General features: G+C 34.3%; 1 protein-coding gene across 1 annotated transcript in view; it reads left to right on the top strand.

The window, feature by feature from the left end:
- The window catches only part of LOC120317681 (guanine nucleotide exchange factor subunit RIC1-like), a 53,295-nt gene that overhangs the window by 7,582 nt on the left and 27,098 nt on the right, over positions 1-18,615 (top strand). The window contains 4 exon segments of the mRNA XM_039364451.1: positions 5,029-5,136; positions 8,744-8,820; positions 16,920-17,027; positions 18,387-18,529. Coding sequence (XP_039220385.1) covers positions 5,029-5,136; positions 8,744-8,820; positions 16,920-17,027; positions 18,387-18,529 — 436 coding nt within the window.

Raw genomic sequence — 18,615 nt, 5'->3', positions numbered from 1 at the left:
TTATGGATTATTAATAGCTTCGGTTTTTCTTCCATTTTCATTGAAATTATGCTAAGTGGAAAAAAGACTTTCTGTGCTTTTGTGCAGTCTTGTAGTTTCACAAGTCTCTTCATAGCACATTTCCCATTTTTTCCATTTTACAGGTACACTATCTATGTACATGAAATCTGTATCATCCATTCCAGGGGGTATTGCAAGATTCATCCAGGGTTTATAACGAACTTCAACATGTTAAGGCCCCCCAGGAGTGCTGGGCTGGCTTTCCATTAAACAAAATTGTTCTATTCCCCTTTTTCTAAATATTTAGAGTAGTACTCATTAGCTTCTGATAATTGTTCATGTCAGTACTGTTCTATGAGCTGTCTTCTGAACCTCTCTGTGAGGATTTCCAGTTTAACTAGGAAACAAACCATTGCCAGAAAAAACATTTGCAACACACATAAAAAAACCAGGCAATTTTCCTCATATTGTCTAGCAAAAATGCCCACCATAGCAATAATAAACAAAGTAGGCACACACATAAAGCAAACACATACCACAGCAAGCCAGACAAAACATTTAGAAGACCATATGTTCTTTTGTATTGGTTATAGCCATCCTGTGTATTCTTTGCTACCCCTAGCTTTTTTTTCTGAAGGCCATTTCCTAAATATATGTTGCACATATACACATGAATCAAGAAAAACAAGGTAGAGTATTAGCATCAGAGGAACTATCCAAGTGCTCTATAAGCTCTTTATCTTTCTGATTTTCAGAAATGTAATGTCAGCTTGAATTTTTTAAATTGACACATAAGAGAATTGGTTGATATATAACAGTGGTGGCAAACCTATGACATGCATGCCAGAGGTGGCACTCAGAGCCCTTTCTGTGGGCACGCGCGCCATGCCCAGGAAATGGCAACTGTTCCTCTTCAACCAGCCGCCTGCTAACTCGTCGAGGTCCCATGTGGCCAGATGCATCCCAGCATGGCTGGTTTCCCTCTCCTCCGTCCCATCCCTCCTCCCTTCGTATGCTCTCCTTTACCCGGGCATGACCCACTGCTCAGTTGTCAGCTATCTGTCCAGCTCAGAGGAGGCTTCTCTGAACTGCTGGTGGTGGGCTGCAGAGCCCCAGAGTGCACCGGTTGAGGGTCAGCAGGCTGTGGCTGCTGATGGACACTGTCAGCCACCGTGCGCTCGCTGGCCTCTGTGTGCGGGAGCCGATGGTGTCAGGCAGCAGCCGCCCTGGCCCCTGCCTCATCTTGCCCTGCGACAATAGCATCCCCACCCTGCCTTGCCTTGCCTTGCCTTGCCTCACCCCGCAGGACAAGCCTCCTGCTCACCGCCCCACCTGCCAGAGACCCCCCAGATGTCACCAACCTGCCCAGCCCCCACAGGCGTCCCTCCCCACGAGCAACATCGACGTGACCACGCTTACCTTGGCCATACCCACCCAATCTGCCATGACCACCACAGCCATGCCCACCCAGTGGGCCATGCCCATCTGGCACCTGGCGATAAATAATTGGGTTTTGGGTTGCAGTTTCGGCACTCGGTCTCTAAAGGTTCTCCATCACTGATATATAACATATGATATGTTTATTACAGTGCTCTGCTATCACTCTGTAATTTCCTGCCATTGACAATGCATATTTAATGAGCTGTATTGTACAACACATAGGACAAAAAATAAGGAATATTATTCTGAAAAAATCACTTGCAAGCAAATTGTGATAAGGTTTTGTGTAGCAAACAGAGACAAGACTTGCGCTATGTCATCCTTGTTTTTACAAATATCTGAAAGCCCTTTAACTCACTGAATTGAGATGATACACAACATTTAGAATCAGCAGGATAGCCTTCAGAATCCTGTAAATGAGCTATAAATAGGTAAATAGGTAAAATAGGATTGCGTCTAAAGATACTAAAATCAAAGTGTTAATTGCAGTGCTTATATATTTTTTTCTGCCTACATTTCATATTTTCATATTTTGAGTTGCCAATTAAAGTATTTGTTTTAAAAGTGTGAAGTACTTTTGGTATATCTTTCAGCAAGATCAGAAGACTGAAAATTTAATCATCTTTTAAACACCAGTTAGTATTTATAATTGATAATAATATGCTTCAGTGCTATGTGACAGTTTCTTTTAAATGTTTAAGCTCTTGTGTAAACGATAGAAAAAAGTGAAATGCACTTGAAATGATAATGCATAAGGAAAACTAAAATTTCTATGTATGACTTTGAAAAAAAAGTCTGATATCAGAATGTAAAGCAAACAAATACATCATGTATGTCTGAAAGAACTGAAATAATTCTACTGAAGAGATGAAGGTAGCAATATTGATTTGAGATACGAATTGTTTGTAGAAGGATAGTTCCAGAATGTTCTATCTTCTGTGAAAGGAGACAAATAAAAGCATTTTTGAAATACGGTAGCTGGTCAGCCATAGTCTTAATACAGTCAACTTCTTTTCTGCTTTCTCCTTGCTTTTCTCTTCCACTTTCTTGAATTCTAAGTTATTTTACCAGTATATAAAATAAGATTAGTTGGTGCTATTGCTTCTATACATGTCTATTCAGAAGTAAGATTTCAGTAGAATTTTCTATCAGGTAAATTTTTATAGGCTTCCATGTAAATAAACACTACATCCATAAAAATATTTTATTGCCCCTTTGATATGCAGTAAAAATCTTCCTTAGAAGTATGTTAATTTATAATACATATTTATAATAAATTTAATTGATTATTATCAATTAATAAATATAATAAATTTAATTGATTATTATCCTATCTTCTGAAAGAGCAACATTTCAAAATTAATGAATGATTATGGTTCTTACTAGTGCCTGTCTGAAACAAAACAAATTAATGTTATTGTTTTAGCATATTTACTTGTAATAAGCTTACATGCTGAGACCAGCTACTGTGCTTGTGTCCAGTTAGATGCATTTTCTTCCATACAATTCTCAGTTTTCCTTATGAGAAAAAAGTAGGACTTTTTTTTCATTGAGTCTTAAGATATTTTAAAGTACTTATTATTTAAAAGATGCATATGACTATCCATCTTAAGCAACATCTTATAACAGCTTATAACAGCTTATAACAGCTTATAACAATTATAAAAGCAATAAATAAAGCAATCACAAAAATAATTAAACAATAGGCCCAAACCCTGCACTTAATTGGGGTTGCTTTGGTCTTGACAGAGTTTAAAAAGTAATTTTTTCACATTGCTAAATTTCATGGGTTACAATATGAATGTAAAGTTGCTTATTTTATTTACAGGCCACCCAAATCCAATGGACTTTGGGCAGTGTATAAAAATATAAAACAAAACATAAACACAGCTAAAAACATTGAATCAGATGGACAGCTCCAACTAAAATGATGTAATAAACAGCAAAATCTACAAAATAGGGACCTTAGACCAGAGGTCCCCAACCTTTTGGGCACCAAGGACTGGTTCCATGGAGAAAGGTTTATCCACAGACTAGAAAGTTCATGGTTTTGTGTGCTGCCTGCATCCCACAGATGGGGCTTTGCTTGTTTGTGCGGACCGGTTGCTGGCATGCCACGGCCCAGTACCGGTCTACGCACCGGGGATTGGGGACCTCTGCCTTAGACAAATAATAAACATACTCCCCAGATTGGAACCAAAGTCAGGTTTTTAAGCTTTCCAGACTACTAGAAAAGGTGCCACCCTTATTTCTGAGGGAATGCTGTTCCAGAGGGCGGGGCCAGAAGACATGCTTCCTGGGTCCCACAAGGTGATATTTAATGGAGGGGAGCTGGAGCACACTCATTTTGCTGGAACGTACTGGCCAGGCAGAAACAATTGGAGATAAGCAGTTTTTCAGATATCATTTAAAAGATTAAACATGCAGATATTACTAAGGTTACTTATTTGAATATACTAGAAACCAAGCATTACAATAAAATTAATAAATAATTGAATAATGATCATCACTTTTCTATCATTATTGATTGTAGAATTGGTGCTGGAAATGTATTAACACTCTACATATAACACTCTGCTAGCCTTTATTTAGAGAAATAGCATTGGAAAACCATAAATCTCCAGATGTGTCTAAAAACAGTGCAATAATTTGATAAGTAAAATATTGAAGAAATTATTGTTTTGTAATAAAAGCAAGTTCTTGAATGGTACTCTATTTTCATTTAGATGTTCATAAATGAAAAAAAGTATAGCTTTGACATACTACATTTGTTTTACAATCGTTTATTATATTCCTGGAGCCCATCAAATTGCTTCTGGAAGTATATTATTGATACTATAGGGAATTTATAAATTTGCATCTTGGTGAACCATCAGCTCACTTTCCAATGTTTTTAGTATCTTCAGTACATTGATCTGAAATTTTGTGCTGCAAATGATAGAAATCAAACCATTATAAAACAAATTCTGGAACAAATGCTCAGTCATTTGTTAAAATAAACATTTCTGTGCAAGAGAGAATGTTCTGATCTTTCCAAGCCTGAGAATTATGATGCAACATTAGCTTTTATTAATATATTTCTCACTTTGGAGTGATTGACTGTTCTATCTGAATTGAACCATTTTGAACAATAGCTGTACATCTTGAATAAATGTTTGAAAGTGGTAATAGTGCATGAGCCATATTTTTTAAGCAGAACATTTTAAGACATCATGCTTAATTTATAACCTGCCAATTAAGTAGGATTATATTGTGGTTTTGAAATAAGGAAGTCTTATATTTTCCTAGCCACAATTCTTAATTAGTTTGCTAAGAGGTAACTTCTTAAATGTTAATGTATACTTTTTGGTATTAAGCATTGGATTTAGGTATAGAGCAATATTTTAGAAAATATAAATAATGATTTTTACAGTTGTACTATAGTCTTCTTTGAAAAGAGGTAGGGTGCTATCACTTAAAGTGTTTAAAGCTATTTGAAAGAGTTGAACTTGTGAAAGTAATAGCTAGTAGATTTAGACTTTTTTAAAAAGGTAACATTGACATATAAAAGAATGTAACTGTTGTGTACTATCTCTCTTCCTACCCCAGCCCAGTGTGCTAATTGTAAGCTACAAAGAAACACTAAAAGCTGTGTCGCAGTTTGGACATTATGACCAAGCTGAATGGAAGCCTGACAGTACCATGATAGCTGTTTCGGTAAGTAAAGAATCTTGTATAGAGCTATAAGTCTAATAGAGAGACATTTCACATAACTTTTTATTGAAAAATATAAAATTAATTTAAAAGTAAATTTAAAATATAGATGGAGTTGGTATCTAAATTTCTGTCTTTTTTTTTTTTTGCTTAGAGCAATCATGATCTGAGAGTCAGGGGCCATCTCTTTAAGCTGTCATCAGTTAGGGCTGTTCCACAAGACTATTGCAGAGTCCCTTGGGTACTCTTTTTTGTCTTTCCTCCAAATACGTTGGATAAAGAATTCAGTGTTCTATATTCTTATGATTCCAGCAACAACCTGTCTGAATACAAGGTTGAGGTTGTATTATGCTTCATAAAACCATCATTCTTCATAAAGACATACATTCTGAATTTTTAGTATCTCATTCAAATGTATATTCACACCTTTACATTGCATTAATCTTTATAATATATTAAATACAAATACAGCAATATAGGACATCTTCTTAGAGGTGAAACATGCTTACTTCATTTTCTGATAAGATTTCAAACTCTTATTTTCATTGTTTGATATATTCCTGTAATTTGTCAATGCGATCTTGAGGTTCTCTGAATGAGGGACAGGGAGGTTGTGAGGCCTTTGGTTACTTGCTTGATTGGCTAATTTTATTTAACATCATAGTTGGCCATTAGCTGTTTTTTTACTCATTACATTCCAAAGCACTATTTTAAGGCAGTTTTTGTATATATTTGTGGCAAAGTTGTGAAAACATTTAATTTTTTTTAAATGGCTTTATAATTTCATATGGTTGTTATTCAAGAAATCTAATAAAGTAGATTTTTGAAATACAGGTAATCATAATTGTTACCCATTATCTCTCCATGTATCATAAAAGGTGTTTTTAATGTCCAGTCAATAAAAATAAAACCATATTGATAAACTAATTTGCTTTGACCATTTTTATACTTGAATGTGAATTTAAATGTGAATGTTGATTGAATTGGTATTCTATGCTTTATTATAATATGTTTTCAAATAATAATTAAGGAAAATAATTGTCTTTATTTTCAAGTTTTAAATTATTAAAGTGCCAAATCCTGACTGTTGTTTGATTATATTGCTAGTGATCATCTCTTGCTACTAATTTTTCAAAATCTCAACAGATTTTCCAAGTAGCAAATTTTGTTATCCAATATGGCAAATTCTGTTTTAAAAAAGTTCTCTATTTTTATTTAATTGTTTGGTGGTTTGTATTAGAAGTAATATGTAATTTTTATTCTTTAGCATAAAATAGTAAGAGTGGTGGTTTTGCCACATCAAAATACATTTTTGAGGTAATACATTCAGTATTCCAGTTAACATTAACATACTTAAAAATGAATAAAAACAGTAATGAATCTGGCATGGTAAAGGGGTATAATGTTGTGAGCTTGTGCATATAGTTTGAAAAACTAATGGTACTTGACAAGATTGTCGTTAACCAATCTAGTATCCAAGCAGTTTGTGTCAGTGATTAAAATTAATTGGTTTGATTACGTTATAGGCAAAGAGAAGCAAGATCCTGTGCTGAAACACAACATAACTATAATATGTTTTCTGTATCAAGAATTTTAGTATTGGAGCAATCAATTATTATTTGCATTATCTTGAAATTTCAATGATACACAAATATGAAGGGGAGGCATAGGTTTATTGTTTGACCAAGCGAAATTAGTATCTGGAAGTTTCAACACAGTGTAACATATAGCTTGAACCTTGCTCAGAAAAAAATGACTTGACATTAAAGGTAGTCTGAAGAATCAGATGTTCCAAGCACATACAGCACTGCTTTCCTTTGGATTTGTAGCCAAAGTAATATTACGTAATATCAATAACATAAATAATACCACATTTTTAATTCTAATCCCATAATATTTATTAGTAAAAGAATAGGGGAGAAATAAAATCATTTCTCATTTCTGCATTTCATTTCAAAATGAAGAAGTACAAATTTATAACCGTTCATAACTTGATTCCCTTCCATCAAGTCTGCAGTTAATCCATGTGATTTCTTGGTGGAAAAAAGAAGCCAGGTAACAGGCATAAGGCCTGGCTTCATCCAAAATAGCTTTTTGAAATATTTTATAAGATTGATATCCTAAACCTCATGAGACTTTGGTATTTTATCCATGATAGCCTGGATCTTTTACTGGCAAGACTAGGTTTGGGTTGCTTAAAAAACTTGGCATCATTCTTCTGAGCTGTTGTAGCTTTCAATAATGATAATTGCTATTGTTTGGAGGAACCTACGTATATCTAAATCTGTTTACTTATACAAATTTCAATGGAAGCTAGTGATAGCTTCTTAAAATTAGAGAACTGAATATAAAATAAGAACAAGTTGGAATAATAATTGTTACAGAAAAATGTAGGTTAAATATGACTATGCCAGCCTTCTTCATATCAGCATATACAGAACTGAGTCTTGTAACATTATCAACTTGTATGGCAAATGGAACTCAAGAATGTGCATCTATGCTGATGTCAGGATGATACTTCTACAAAGTGTCATTTTACACTTTCTTGTAGCATAACACAGCAAATGAATAAATTATTTAAAAACAGATAATGGTAAAGAATGTAAGATTAAATAGACAGTGCTATCTTGTTCCTTTTGTTTCTTTCAAACACTGAATTTAATTAGAACATAATCTGGAAATTGTAATATACGTAGATATAGGAACACATCTGTGGATAAATCTTTGGATTTAAAATAGTTTTGCTTTAAAAATTAAAGAAAAAAATATCACTAGATGAAACAGCTGTGAAAATATGCTTTCCTTCTCCATCATATTCTTAACTGAAAAACAGGAAACCATGCTTGGAAAGAAACCCGAAACCTTTATTTTTTTTCTCCTTATGTCTTTGAGAAATATATTTTAAAAATTAAATTGTTTAAAAGAAAGAATTTGGTTAACATTCTTTTAAGTGTTTGCTTTTGATTTAGAGTCCGTTTTAGTTTAATTTTGGGAAAAATGTGTATTAATGTTGTGGGCAGTTATCCATCTAATGGGGAGGTTAGGATTAAATGAATAAAACAATATATTGAAACTAAAGAATAAAAATTCAAAAATCAGGTGTTTAAGCTAATATTGTGCTCTTGCTCTCTCTCTCTCTCTCTCTCTCTCTCTCTCTCAATATAAAGTCTTCTGCCTTTTAAGTACCTTTCTGTCTTCTTAAGGTTTTCTTAAACTTTTTTTCTGCCATTAATTTGGCTGAAATATAGAACTTCAATATGTCATGAACAAAAAGTATCCTCTGAGTAAAAATAAAGTACAGATAATGTTGCTTATCAAGTTTGTTTACTCTAGAAATATGTATTGGGGTAACTTGGAAGACTAGACTGTATGGTCTGATACATTTTTTTTTATTTTCATAAATGTGAGATACAGTTCAGGGAGAACAGAGCGCTGTTTCTTACTTCATGAATAAAATATGACTGCTTTGTAAGCCGAGGACTACCTTTTTATTTTTTCCCTTGAACACAATATTCATGTTTTAAATAATATGGAGTTTAAATTACTAACAGCTCTATTTATGTGAAAAAAATTAAATCCATTTTTTAATTTTGGCTATCTTATCTTTCAGACTGCAAATGGATACATATTATTTTTCAATCTTCTTTCTGCAAGAGACAAATACTTGTATGAGCCAGTGTATCCCAAGTAAGTTTTACTATAAATCCTTTATTTGTTCCACTATACAGGGCTACGTAAACAAATTTCACAGAAATAAACACCACAGAAACATATTTCTAGTTACAATAGGAATTTTCCTTTATTTTCTTTCCCTTCCCCAAATCTGTTTTGGTACTTTAACATTTTGCTGAAAATATTATTTTTGGATTAGAAAATATTCATAAGGGAAAATATGGGGAAAGAAAAACAAATTTACTTTTTGTATGACATAAAAATGTGGCTATATTAGTAATGTATACAGTATATTTGTCAATTCTTTTGTACTTTTTACTCCATAATATGAAATTTTAAAATTCTGTTTTAATAGCAGAAACTTGAAAATTCTATTTAATAAATGTAAATAAGAAAAAATACATATCTGGATCAGTTGTCTAGAGAAAGGATGGGCAGATTTCAGGCATATTCAGGAGTTGGCAGTGATTTAGAAGTGATTTGTTAGTTCAATATACTGACTATTGTTTGTTATTGGCAGTGATTTGTTATTCAGTGTATTCAGAAATGTTATCAAATTAACCAACATCTAGTAACCTCAACAATTGTTATGTTAACCCTTTGAACTGAGAAATATTAAAGTGAACAGAACACAGCAATGCTTCTTCAAAACAGCTGTATTATTTCTTCAAAAAAAATGATAACAAATAACAATGCCAATAAGTTGGATGTTCTCAAACTTTGCAGTGCCATGAAAAAAAAATTCACATAGGATTGACTTTTGACATAAAGGCAGGAATTTGTCCTAAATAATACAGTTTAACTAAAAATAAATGAGAGCCTTTGGAAAATGAAGTGCTTTGGGAAAGTGAGATTTGACAGAAAAAAATGTTCCATATAAAAAATTTCCTTTCAGCTGGATAGCATTTTTTAATAATGAAAGAAAACCTGGTTGCCAATTGTTTTCTTCAAATAACTGAAGGCATAAGGAGACTATTCCTATTGAGTAAGAATTGTGAAAATAAAAATGATTAGAAATAAGTTTTTTTCTTTTTAACTCCCACTCCATTTTTAAATCTTTATTAATATATGCTGAGGTGGGGAACTATGGCCCTTTTATAACTTGCGGACTTCAACTCCCAGCCTGGTTGGCTCAGGAATTCTGGGAGTTGAAATCCACAAGTCATAAAAGGGCTATAGTTCCCCCCCCCCACTTTAAAGGTCTAATAGTTAAGCTCAGCTAAAATTCTAAATTCACTAGTCACACATCTGCTTAGAACTGGTGATGTGATACAGTTTTCTATCTAGAATCCTTATGACTTGAATAGGTATGCATTATGCATAAACCCTAAGTATGTACGGAGTTCTTTTAAAACGAATCAGTAGAAACTATGTCTTTCATTAGTATCAGAGAAAATATGTTCTTCATTTGGTTTTAACTCCCCGGATTTTTGATGCAAGTAGAACAGTTAATCCAAACTTCACCTTTTTCCTATTCTGCCTGTCTGGAAATTCTGAACCGTGATAGTGTTGCAGCTGTGACCTCTACTTGTTCAAACATGCTCTAGACTTCTTGCTTTTCCTGATCTGGCAGGGAACATGTGAGGTTTGACTTAGTTGTGCTAATATCTAGGGAAAAAAAATTAACAACTGGTTCTTAAAAGTTGGACCAAACTGATTAAATAACTCTCTGCAGCCTATTAGATGAATTAGTTTCACTGCCCCCAAATCCTGGCTCCATTAAATTGAAGAATAGTAGCATATGTAGAATGAAGCACATATATTTCAAATTAAAGACTACGTCATCTTAAAGCATATGCTAAAGTCAGGGATTTGTTAAGTATAATAGTGCTTAAAGGCCTTTCAATCATAAATTTCTATTAGCACTGGTGATGATGAAGTGCTACTGTTAATAGGAAGACAAGAAATACTTAAAGGTCTGCTGCAAATTAATAGTGATATATCAGTAGAATGTTCTTCCTGTTCCTGAAGAATACATATATAATACAGTTGTCTTTATGACTGAGTGACCAAACTACTTTCTGCTATACATTATAGTAAAGCTTAGCTTTCAAAGCTATGATGACCTTGATGGCATAGAAATGATACTAAGCCACTATCTTGAATTAGCTGCATCTAAGGCAAATTAATAGAAATGGGGATATACAAAACTCCCAAGTTTGGGAATAGTACTTTCTGGAGAACTTTGGAACATTCTGTAATTCTTCCAGATCACACTAAACTTCTTCCAAGATCATGCTCTCCCAGGGGTGGTCTATGATCGAAATGGAAGATTTAAGAGTTTTCTGGAACTGTTTGTTGAAGCAGTGAGCTATTCAGCATTCTTATAATGAAATTTTAGTTGAACATTTTAATAATTACCACTTGGTTCCTTAAATTATATATAAACAAGAGGGACAATAACGTTTTAGAAATCAATCTACATTAAAAAAAATCAATTACATTTAATAAGGATTTGCTGTTATCTTTTGACCATTTTGTGTTTACTTCATGTTAATAAACAGAATTCTATTAATTTTTTTCTGCCACTATGTTAAGAAATTTTCAGGGAAGTGAGCTACCATAAATAATGCTAGTATGTAACAGTTACAATTATTCCTTCTCCTAGTATCAAACTGTGTCCTGTGATTTTGAAAAAGTATTAGTTTTCAGCCAAAAATTAACTACTTTATTCTTTTGATTAAAACGGTACTCATCTTCAGAAACTCTTCCCATCTCTGCTGCCTCTAGTAATAATACTCTGTCAGTTGGAAAAAAAACTTATAAATCTGCTATGGAAAAATGACAATCATCTCGGAAAATAATTGTTTGGAAAGACTATGCATGAAATATACATATTTATGTTTATGATAGAAGCAGAGATACACATGTAGTTCAGAAATGCTCTTAGGCTTGATAGATAAATAAATTTTGAAGAGTATTATAAAACATTCTTGCTGGCAATCTCATATCTCATTGTAATAGAATTAGAATTTCTATACGATGTATTCATACAAAACATTTTATATAGAATCACTTGTTGTTTTTGCCTTCTGTTGTTCATGTATTCTTTAGTGATCTTCCTCTTCATTTCTTCTAATTTTTAAACATCTATGGTAAGAGACTACAGAAATATAGCTCTTGTTGATGTGGCAACATAGATAAAACATTTTTTCCTGCTTCTGTCACCAACTTACATTCCGAGTTTAAAGGTCAAAGCTATTGAAGTACTAAAATAAGTTCACAAGGCTATTTTGTGTGTCAGAGTATTTTAAAGGGGTGTGATCATATATCTTTCAACCTTTTCAGTGGCTATCAACAAAGAAAAAAGAGTAATGTGGAACCATTTCTGTTGAAGGATTTAACATTGCATGGGATGGAATTCTGGCTTGATTCCCCTTAGACTGAAAAGAAAAACAATTAGATTTTGGCATCTTTTGCAAAATGGTATCAAATTATGTTAGACATAATTAAATGAATTTAAGTGAATTTAAATATAAGGCAGTGGCTCTCAATCTGTGGTCTGTGGACCTCTGGGGGCTGCAATGTCATCATGGGTCTGCGAAGGCTTGAATAAATGTTATGATTTAAATCTTGAGTTAAGTCTTGGAGGGTCCATGGCCATTATCCATGGCCACAAAATGTATTTAAAGGGGGATCTGTGGTAAAGTAAAGGTTGAGGACCACTGATATAAGGCATTGGTTGGATTTGTGGCAGAAGGAAAAGAAGGTAGAGGATGTTATGGAAATGGTATGTGTAAACAGAGCAAGAAAGAATGATGGATATGAAAATATTAGCTGTTCAGTTAAGGAAGCAAATGGGAGCAAAGTTATGGGGTTGCATTTTAGTTCTAGCCTGTTGGTCCTAGACATAATGTCCTCAGCTTTTTATTTCCCTTCTGTAACTGGACGAGTCAAAAACATTATACTCATTCATTTATTTATTGAGGGAAAGGAACCAAGGCTACATACTAGTTGTAGGACTTCTGTGGAGAACAGATCACATTTTCGTTTGTTTTATGCAGAAATATTGAATATTCAAAAAAGTTCATAAACTTTTATGCACCACTATATATGTACTGCCTTTTCATTGTTTTAGGTGTATAGGTAATCCTCAATATCAGTTTGTTTAGTGACCATTCAAAGTTACAACGTCACTGAAAGAAGTGACTTATGACCATTTTTCACATTTATGACTGTTGCAGCTTCCCCATGGTCACGTGATCAAAATTCAGACGCTTGACAACTGATTCATATTTATGACAGTTGCAGTGTCTTGGGTCATGCAGTCACTTTTTGTGACCTGCTGACAAGCAAAGTCAATGGGAAAGCCAGAGTCACTTAACAACTGTGTTAGTAACTTAACAACTGCAGTGATTCACTTAACAGCTATGGCAAGAAAGATTGTAAAATGGGACAAAACTCACTTAACAACTGTCTCAATTTGGGCTCATTTGTGGTCATAAGACAAGGACACCTGTACAAGATAGGTTACAAAATGCATATTTATTGCCTTATTTCTTTCATGTCTGGGAATACTGGTTTAGCATATTAACCCTGTCTTTCATTATTGCACTAAAGCCAAGATGAGTAAGAAGAAAAATACCAAATGTACAAGGTACCTCATAGTTACCTAGAATTACATGGGACGAGGATTGCTTGATCTACACAGTGCGTCATCTTGTAACTTGCTGATATGCATTTTCTTTTCTTTTTCTGCTTTACACAGGACATCTTATTTAAGCTTGTCGACTGTTTTAAAAAAGAGATTACCAAAAATTATTGTTATAGGTCACTTCAACGTGTTTCAGTTTTATTGTTGTCTTACATTTTATACATAATTGGCATTTTGCATAGTATATATGTAATTATGTGAAACAGATGATTTTAAGATGCTAGTATTTTGACTATTCAAATAGTTTTGTTCTTTTGTTTTTTTTAAATGATACATTATTGCATTCTCATATAAAATTTTAATTACTAATATTGACTGCTCTTCAGATGAGGCTTCTGGCAGTCTTTGGGTAATATTAATTCATTTCATTTATTGTTGACTTTTTTTTTCTTTCCGGGTTCTTAAATAACTCTGTAATATGTCCAGTAAATAAATGTCTTCCTAGCCTGTTGTAATGAGTTATATATTTTTACAATCCAATGCAATAAATTGAAGTGGTGATACATATTTTGGACTGAGTATCTTTCAGAAGTCATTATGCAATATGCATCACTATTTAATGTAACAATGCAGTCACTATTCATCTGAAGAACAGTATTTGGTGTCTTAGATATTATACAATTATAATAAAATACGATTAATGAAATGAGTACAGAGTATATGAGTACTCTTTGTTAGTTGGAGTAGCAATTTGCTCTTAGTCTAAATGTTTCTGCTATATGCAAATGTTTAATCATGGAAGATAGGAATGAAATTTAGAGGAGATAGTGGAAAGGGAACAGCATGCTTTCTGACTACAGGAGTTCTCTCCCACCTTAAAAATGCTCTTTAACTTCTACTGAAACCTGATTGTTATTCAGCATTTGTTCTGTGATTGTATTATCTTATTGATTAGACTGCATTTTAAATGTCCTATGTAATTGGACTTAGAATCTTAGAATAACAGAGTTGGAAGGGACTTTGGAGGCTTCTAGTCCAATCCCCTGCTCAAGCAGGAGACCCTATACCATTTTAGACAAATGATTGTCCAGTCCCTTCTTAAAAGCCTTCAGAGTTGGAGCACCCACATTGTACCCACATTAATACAAAGTACTTCAAAGTGGTTTGTTCTTATAATTTGATTATCTGACAAATGATCAGTACATGATGAGAAATTATTACAGTTCATAGTTAATTATAATGGTTTTTCTACGGAAGCAGTGTTTTTCATAAATTATATACAAGTAAAGTTTGCGTGGTATGACAACAGAATATCCGTCCATGCTCTTTCTAGCACAGGGGTGTCAAATTCGCAACATCACTGGGCAATGGGGTGGGTGCGGTTTCACCATGATGTATCCAGCCTGCAGGCCGGCAGTTTGACACCCCTGTTCTAGCAGAACTTAATTTGTATCGAGGCAATTGTAACTTGCTTTCCAGTATTACTTGAAAATTTCACACTGTTGTTAATCATTTCAGTATTGGAATGTTATTTTATAAACTCAGACTTATTATGTTTTATAGTTTATATATATGGCACAGTTTAATATCATAAAGACAATAGAACAGCCCTCTCTTCCCGATAAATATTTAAATATAATTCTTCCTACCAAGCAACCATAATCTCAAATTCACTTAGTTAAAAATATTTACATTTCAGACAAATAGAAAAACAGATAAAGGTAATTTATACAAATAAAGGTAGTTTAAAACCTAATCCACATGGACTAACTCTTCTCCCTGAAATGATCTTTCCCAATGGCTTGTGGTTGAGATCCTGAACATTTGTTAATTTTTGAAAATACTTTATTTTTTTCTTTCTTACTTGTACCCTAGGTGGAATTTTCCTTCAATGGGATTTTCCCATGTATTTTACCAGGAAACCTACATTAGGTACACGAGAAATATAAGTTCCCTCTTAAGCATACCCAGATACTCTGAGTCCATTGGCACCGTCAATTTTGCACTCCAAGGTCATGGTGACCTAACCCTAAATCTAAGTGGAATTTTCCTCCAATGGGATTTTCCCATGTATTTTTCCAGGAAACAGATCGTACAGGCTAGAAAAGTCAGTGCCCTCCTAACCATACCCAAGCTCTCCGAGTTGGTTGGCTATGTCCATTTTGCTCTCCGAGTTTATGGTGACCTAACCCTAACACTAAGTGGAATTTTCCTCCAATGGGATTTTCCCATGTATTTTACCAGGAAACATAGATAGGGCAGGCTAGAAAAGTCAGTGCCCTCCTAACCATACCCAAGCACTCCGAGTTGGTTGGCAATGTCCATTTTGCTCTCTGAGTTTATGGTGACCTAACCCTAACCCTAGGTGGAATTTTCCTCCAATGGGATTTTCCCATGTATTTTATCAGGAACCAGATCGGGCAGGCTAGAAAAGTCAGTGCCCTCCTAACCATACCCAAGCACTCTGAGTTGGTTGGTGATGTCCATTTTGCTCTCCAAGTTTATGGTGACCTAACCCTAATCCTAAGTGGAATTTTCCTCCAATGGGATTTTCCCATGTATTTTACCAGGAAACATAGATAGGGCAGGCGAGAAAAGTCAATGCCCTCCTAACCATACCCAAGCACTCTGAGATGGTTGGCGATGTCCATTTTGCTCTTCGTGTTTATGGTGACTTAACCCTCCAATGGGATTTTCCCATGTATTTTTCTACGAAACATAGATAGGGCAGGCTAGAAAAGCCATTGCCATCTTAACCATACCCAAGCACTCTGAGTTTGTTTGAGATGTCCATTTTGCTCTCCAACATCTGGGTTACCTAACCCTAAATTCTTTTATGGTTTTGTATCATGAAAATCATGGTACAAATAAGCGAAGTAATAAATCTGTATTTTCTGCACAGATAAGCTTTTCTTGATGAAAATTTCTTTCAAGGTCTTTCGAATTGCAATATATAGCTGTTGTTGAGTAGATAATATCTTTCTGAGCATAAACTAAGTCTTCAGTCTTCGTGATTTCATAATACTCATTAAATTGTGATCTAGTTATAGAAACGGTGGGAGCTATTTTTCATAAAACTCATTTTTGCAAAGATAATCTTCCTGGGAAGCTATGAATATTTGGTTGTCTTAGTACCACATATTTGATTATATGAAACTTCAAAATAATTGTTAAGTGTTTTGCATTGAAATATTGTATATCTCCATGGGTAGAGGAATCTCAGTGCCATGCAGTACTTTGGGCTTGAAAAGCATTTCCTATAGCTTGCTTTGGTGGCTGGAGGAAAAGTGTGAATTAGACTTGAGTATTGGTCTCCCCAGGCCTTTTTATAAGAATTGTTTTCAGGACCATAGCTTGTAATAGAAATGTGTGTGAGTGCTTGGAATGTTTTGCTTTATCGTATATCTTCAGATCAAGATTTATTTTAAGGATTTATTTAACCACAGGCTGAATTAGTATATTATTATATAGAACTTGGGTGGGAAATGTATTGAGTACTGTTGGTTCTTTTTTTTAAAAGAGGAAGCCCCCATCTGAAAGGAACACCGTATTATAAGGAAGAACAATGTGCTCCATCATTAAATCTAGAGAAGAAACAAGTGCTAGATTTACAAGCAGCTATTACCAGGTACAGTGACTAATAACTTCTATATTTAAATTATTTACCAGAAAAGCAGGAAATAAGGTGATTAATAATGCAGCGTTATCAGATTATAGTATAATTAAGAGCAGAAGTGAATAATGTCATCTTAGAGTATCAATTTGCTTGGCAGTTCCTTAGAATCTTTAGTAGATCTTCTCACCATCTACTACTTAATTCTTTTAATCAGAAATACTACAGCTGCCCCCACCAAGAAAATTTCTAGAAACTCTGATATAAGGGCTCTGAGAGCTTAAGGGCAGATAAACTGGTTATACTGTTTGGACAGATTCTGTATATCTTTTCCTGCAGCTCTACTGAGTGCCAGGACATGGAGCTTTTGTAGTCCTCACTTACGAACCACAAAATATGTCACTAAGCAGAGCGGTTGTTAATTGAAATGTCACCTGACTGCACTGGCTTACATCAGTTCTAGTGGTGTTTCTTAAGTGAATCACCACAGGTTAAGTGCAAGATCATGTGACTGCAGTTTCCAAGTTCCTGTGACTTCTCTGTTGACTTTGCTTGTTGCAAACTGGCTGTGGTGATTGCAAATAGTGATCACGTGACCATAGGATGCCTCAACCACTGTAAATATGCACTGCTTGCCAAGTGACTAAATTATGATCATGTGACTTTAGAGATGCTGTGATGGCTGCAATTTTGAAGACTGGTTATGAGTCTCTTTTTTCAGTGGCATCATATCTCTGAACAAGCTGTCAACGGACCACTTGTATACAGTCTGTACTATATTTATAGTTATCTAAAGTACAAATGTCCATGAGCTCAATTGTCAATACAGGGTCTGAACCCCACTGAAGCTTTTGGGTGGCAAGTCCCAAATAGGACCAATCTGGCCATGTAGCGCCTCCTAGTGCTGACCAATGTAACTGAAAACACAATATATACATTGTATAAAAATGGAACATTTCCTTTCCTCTTAAAGTAAAGGGGATGGAAATCATGTAAAACCTTGTACATGCAAACGTGAAATAATGTAACATCGTATTTTTTTTCTCTGCTCTGAATTCTTAATAGAAGGGGAACTGTATATACCACTCTGACTAATTTCAGATAGTTGGGAAGCTCTAAAGTAGTGTCCAAAGGTCTGTTTCCGAGTTACTCTGCCTCTCTTAGCAGAACACAGGGCTACTTTCAATAGTTCTTGTCCTTCCATCCCTACATCCTGCTTCAATAAGTTGGAGAATTATTTAGAGCAGATCTTGGAGGTGGTGTTGGGTTATGTCTATAAAAATGTTTAAAAGTTCTAAATAGAATTGATGTATTGGTAAAAATTTCATTTCTTTTATATCAAATGTATGATAAAACAATGTGCCTTGCTTGTAGTTTACAGTCCATGCTAGAGGATCTGATCATTGCTACAGCTGATGGTCTTCTCCATCTTATTCACTGGAATGGCTTGACGAATGGAAGGAAAGCCATAAATCTCTGTACAGTACCATTTTCAGTGGATCTACATTCATCTAGAGGTATTTCCTATATATGGGTGGAAAAGTGGGGATTCTGAATTAAAATGTAATTGATATTTTTATTAATTCATAGCAATTCCCATTTC

Source organism: Crotalus tigris, unplaced genomic scaffold (assembly GCF_016545835.1).
Source record: "Crotalus tigris isolate CLP2741 ecotype Arizona unplaced genomic scaffold, ASM1654583v1 scf7180000019762.1414395, whole genome shotgun sequence".
In the NCBI taxonomy this organism is placed as follows: domain Eukaryota; kingdom Metazoa; phylum Chordata; class Lepidosauria; order Squamata; family Viperidae; genus Crotalus; species Crotalus tigris.
The sequence above is the reverse complement of the archived record's forward strand: the minus strand, read 5'-3'. Positions and strand labels throughout refer to the sequence as shown.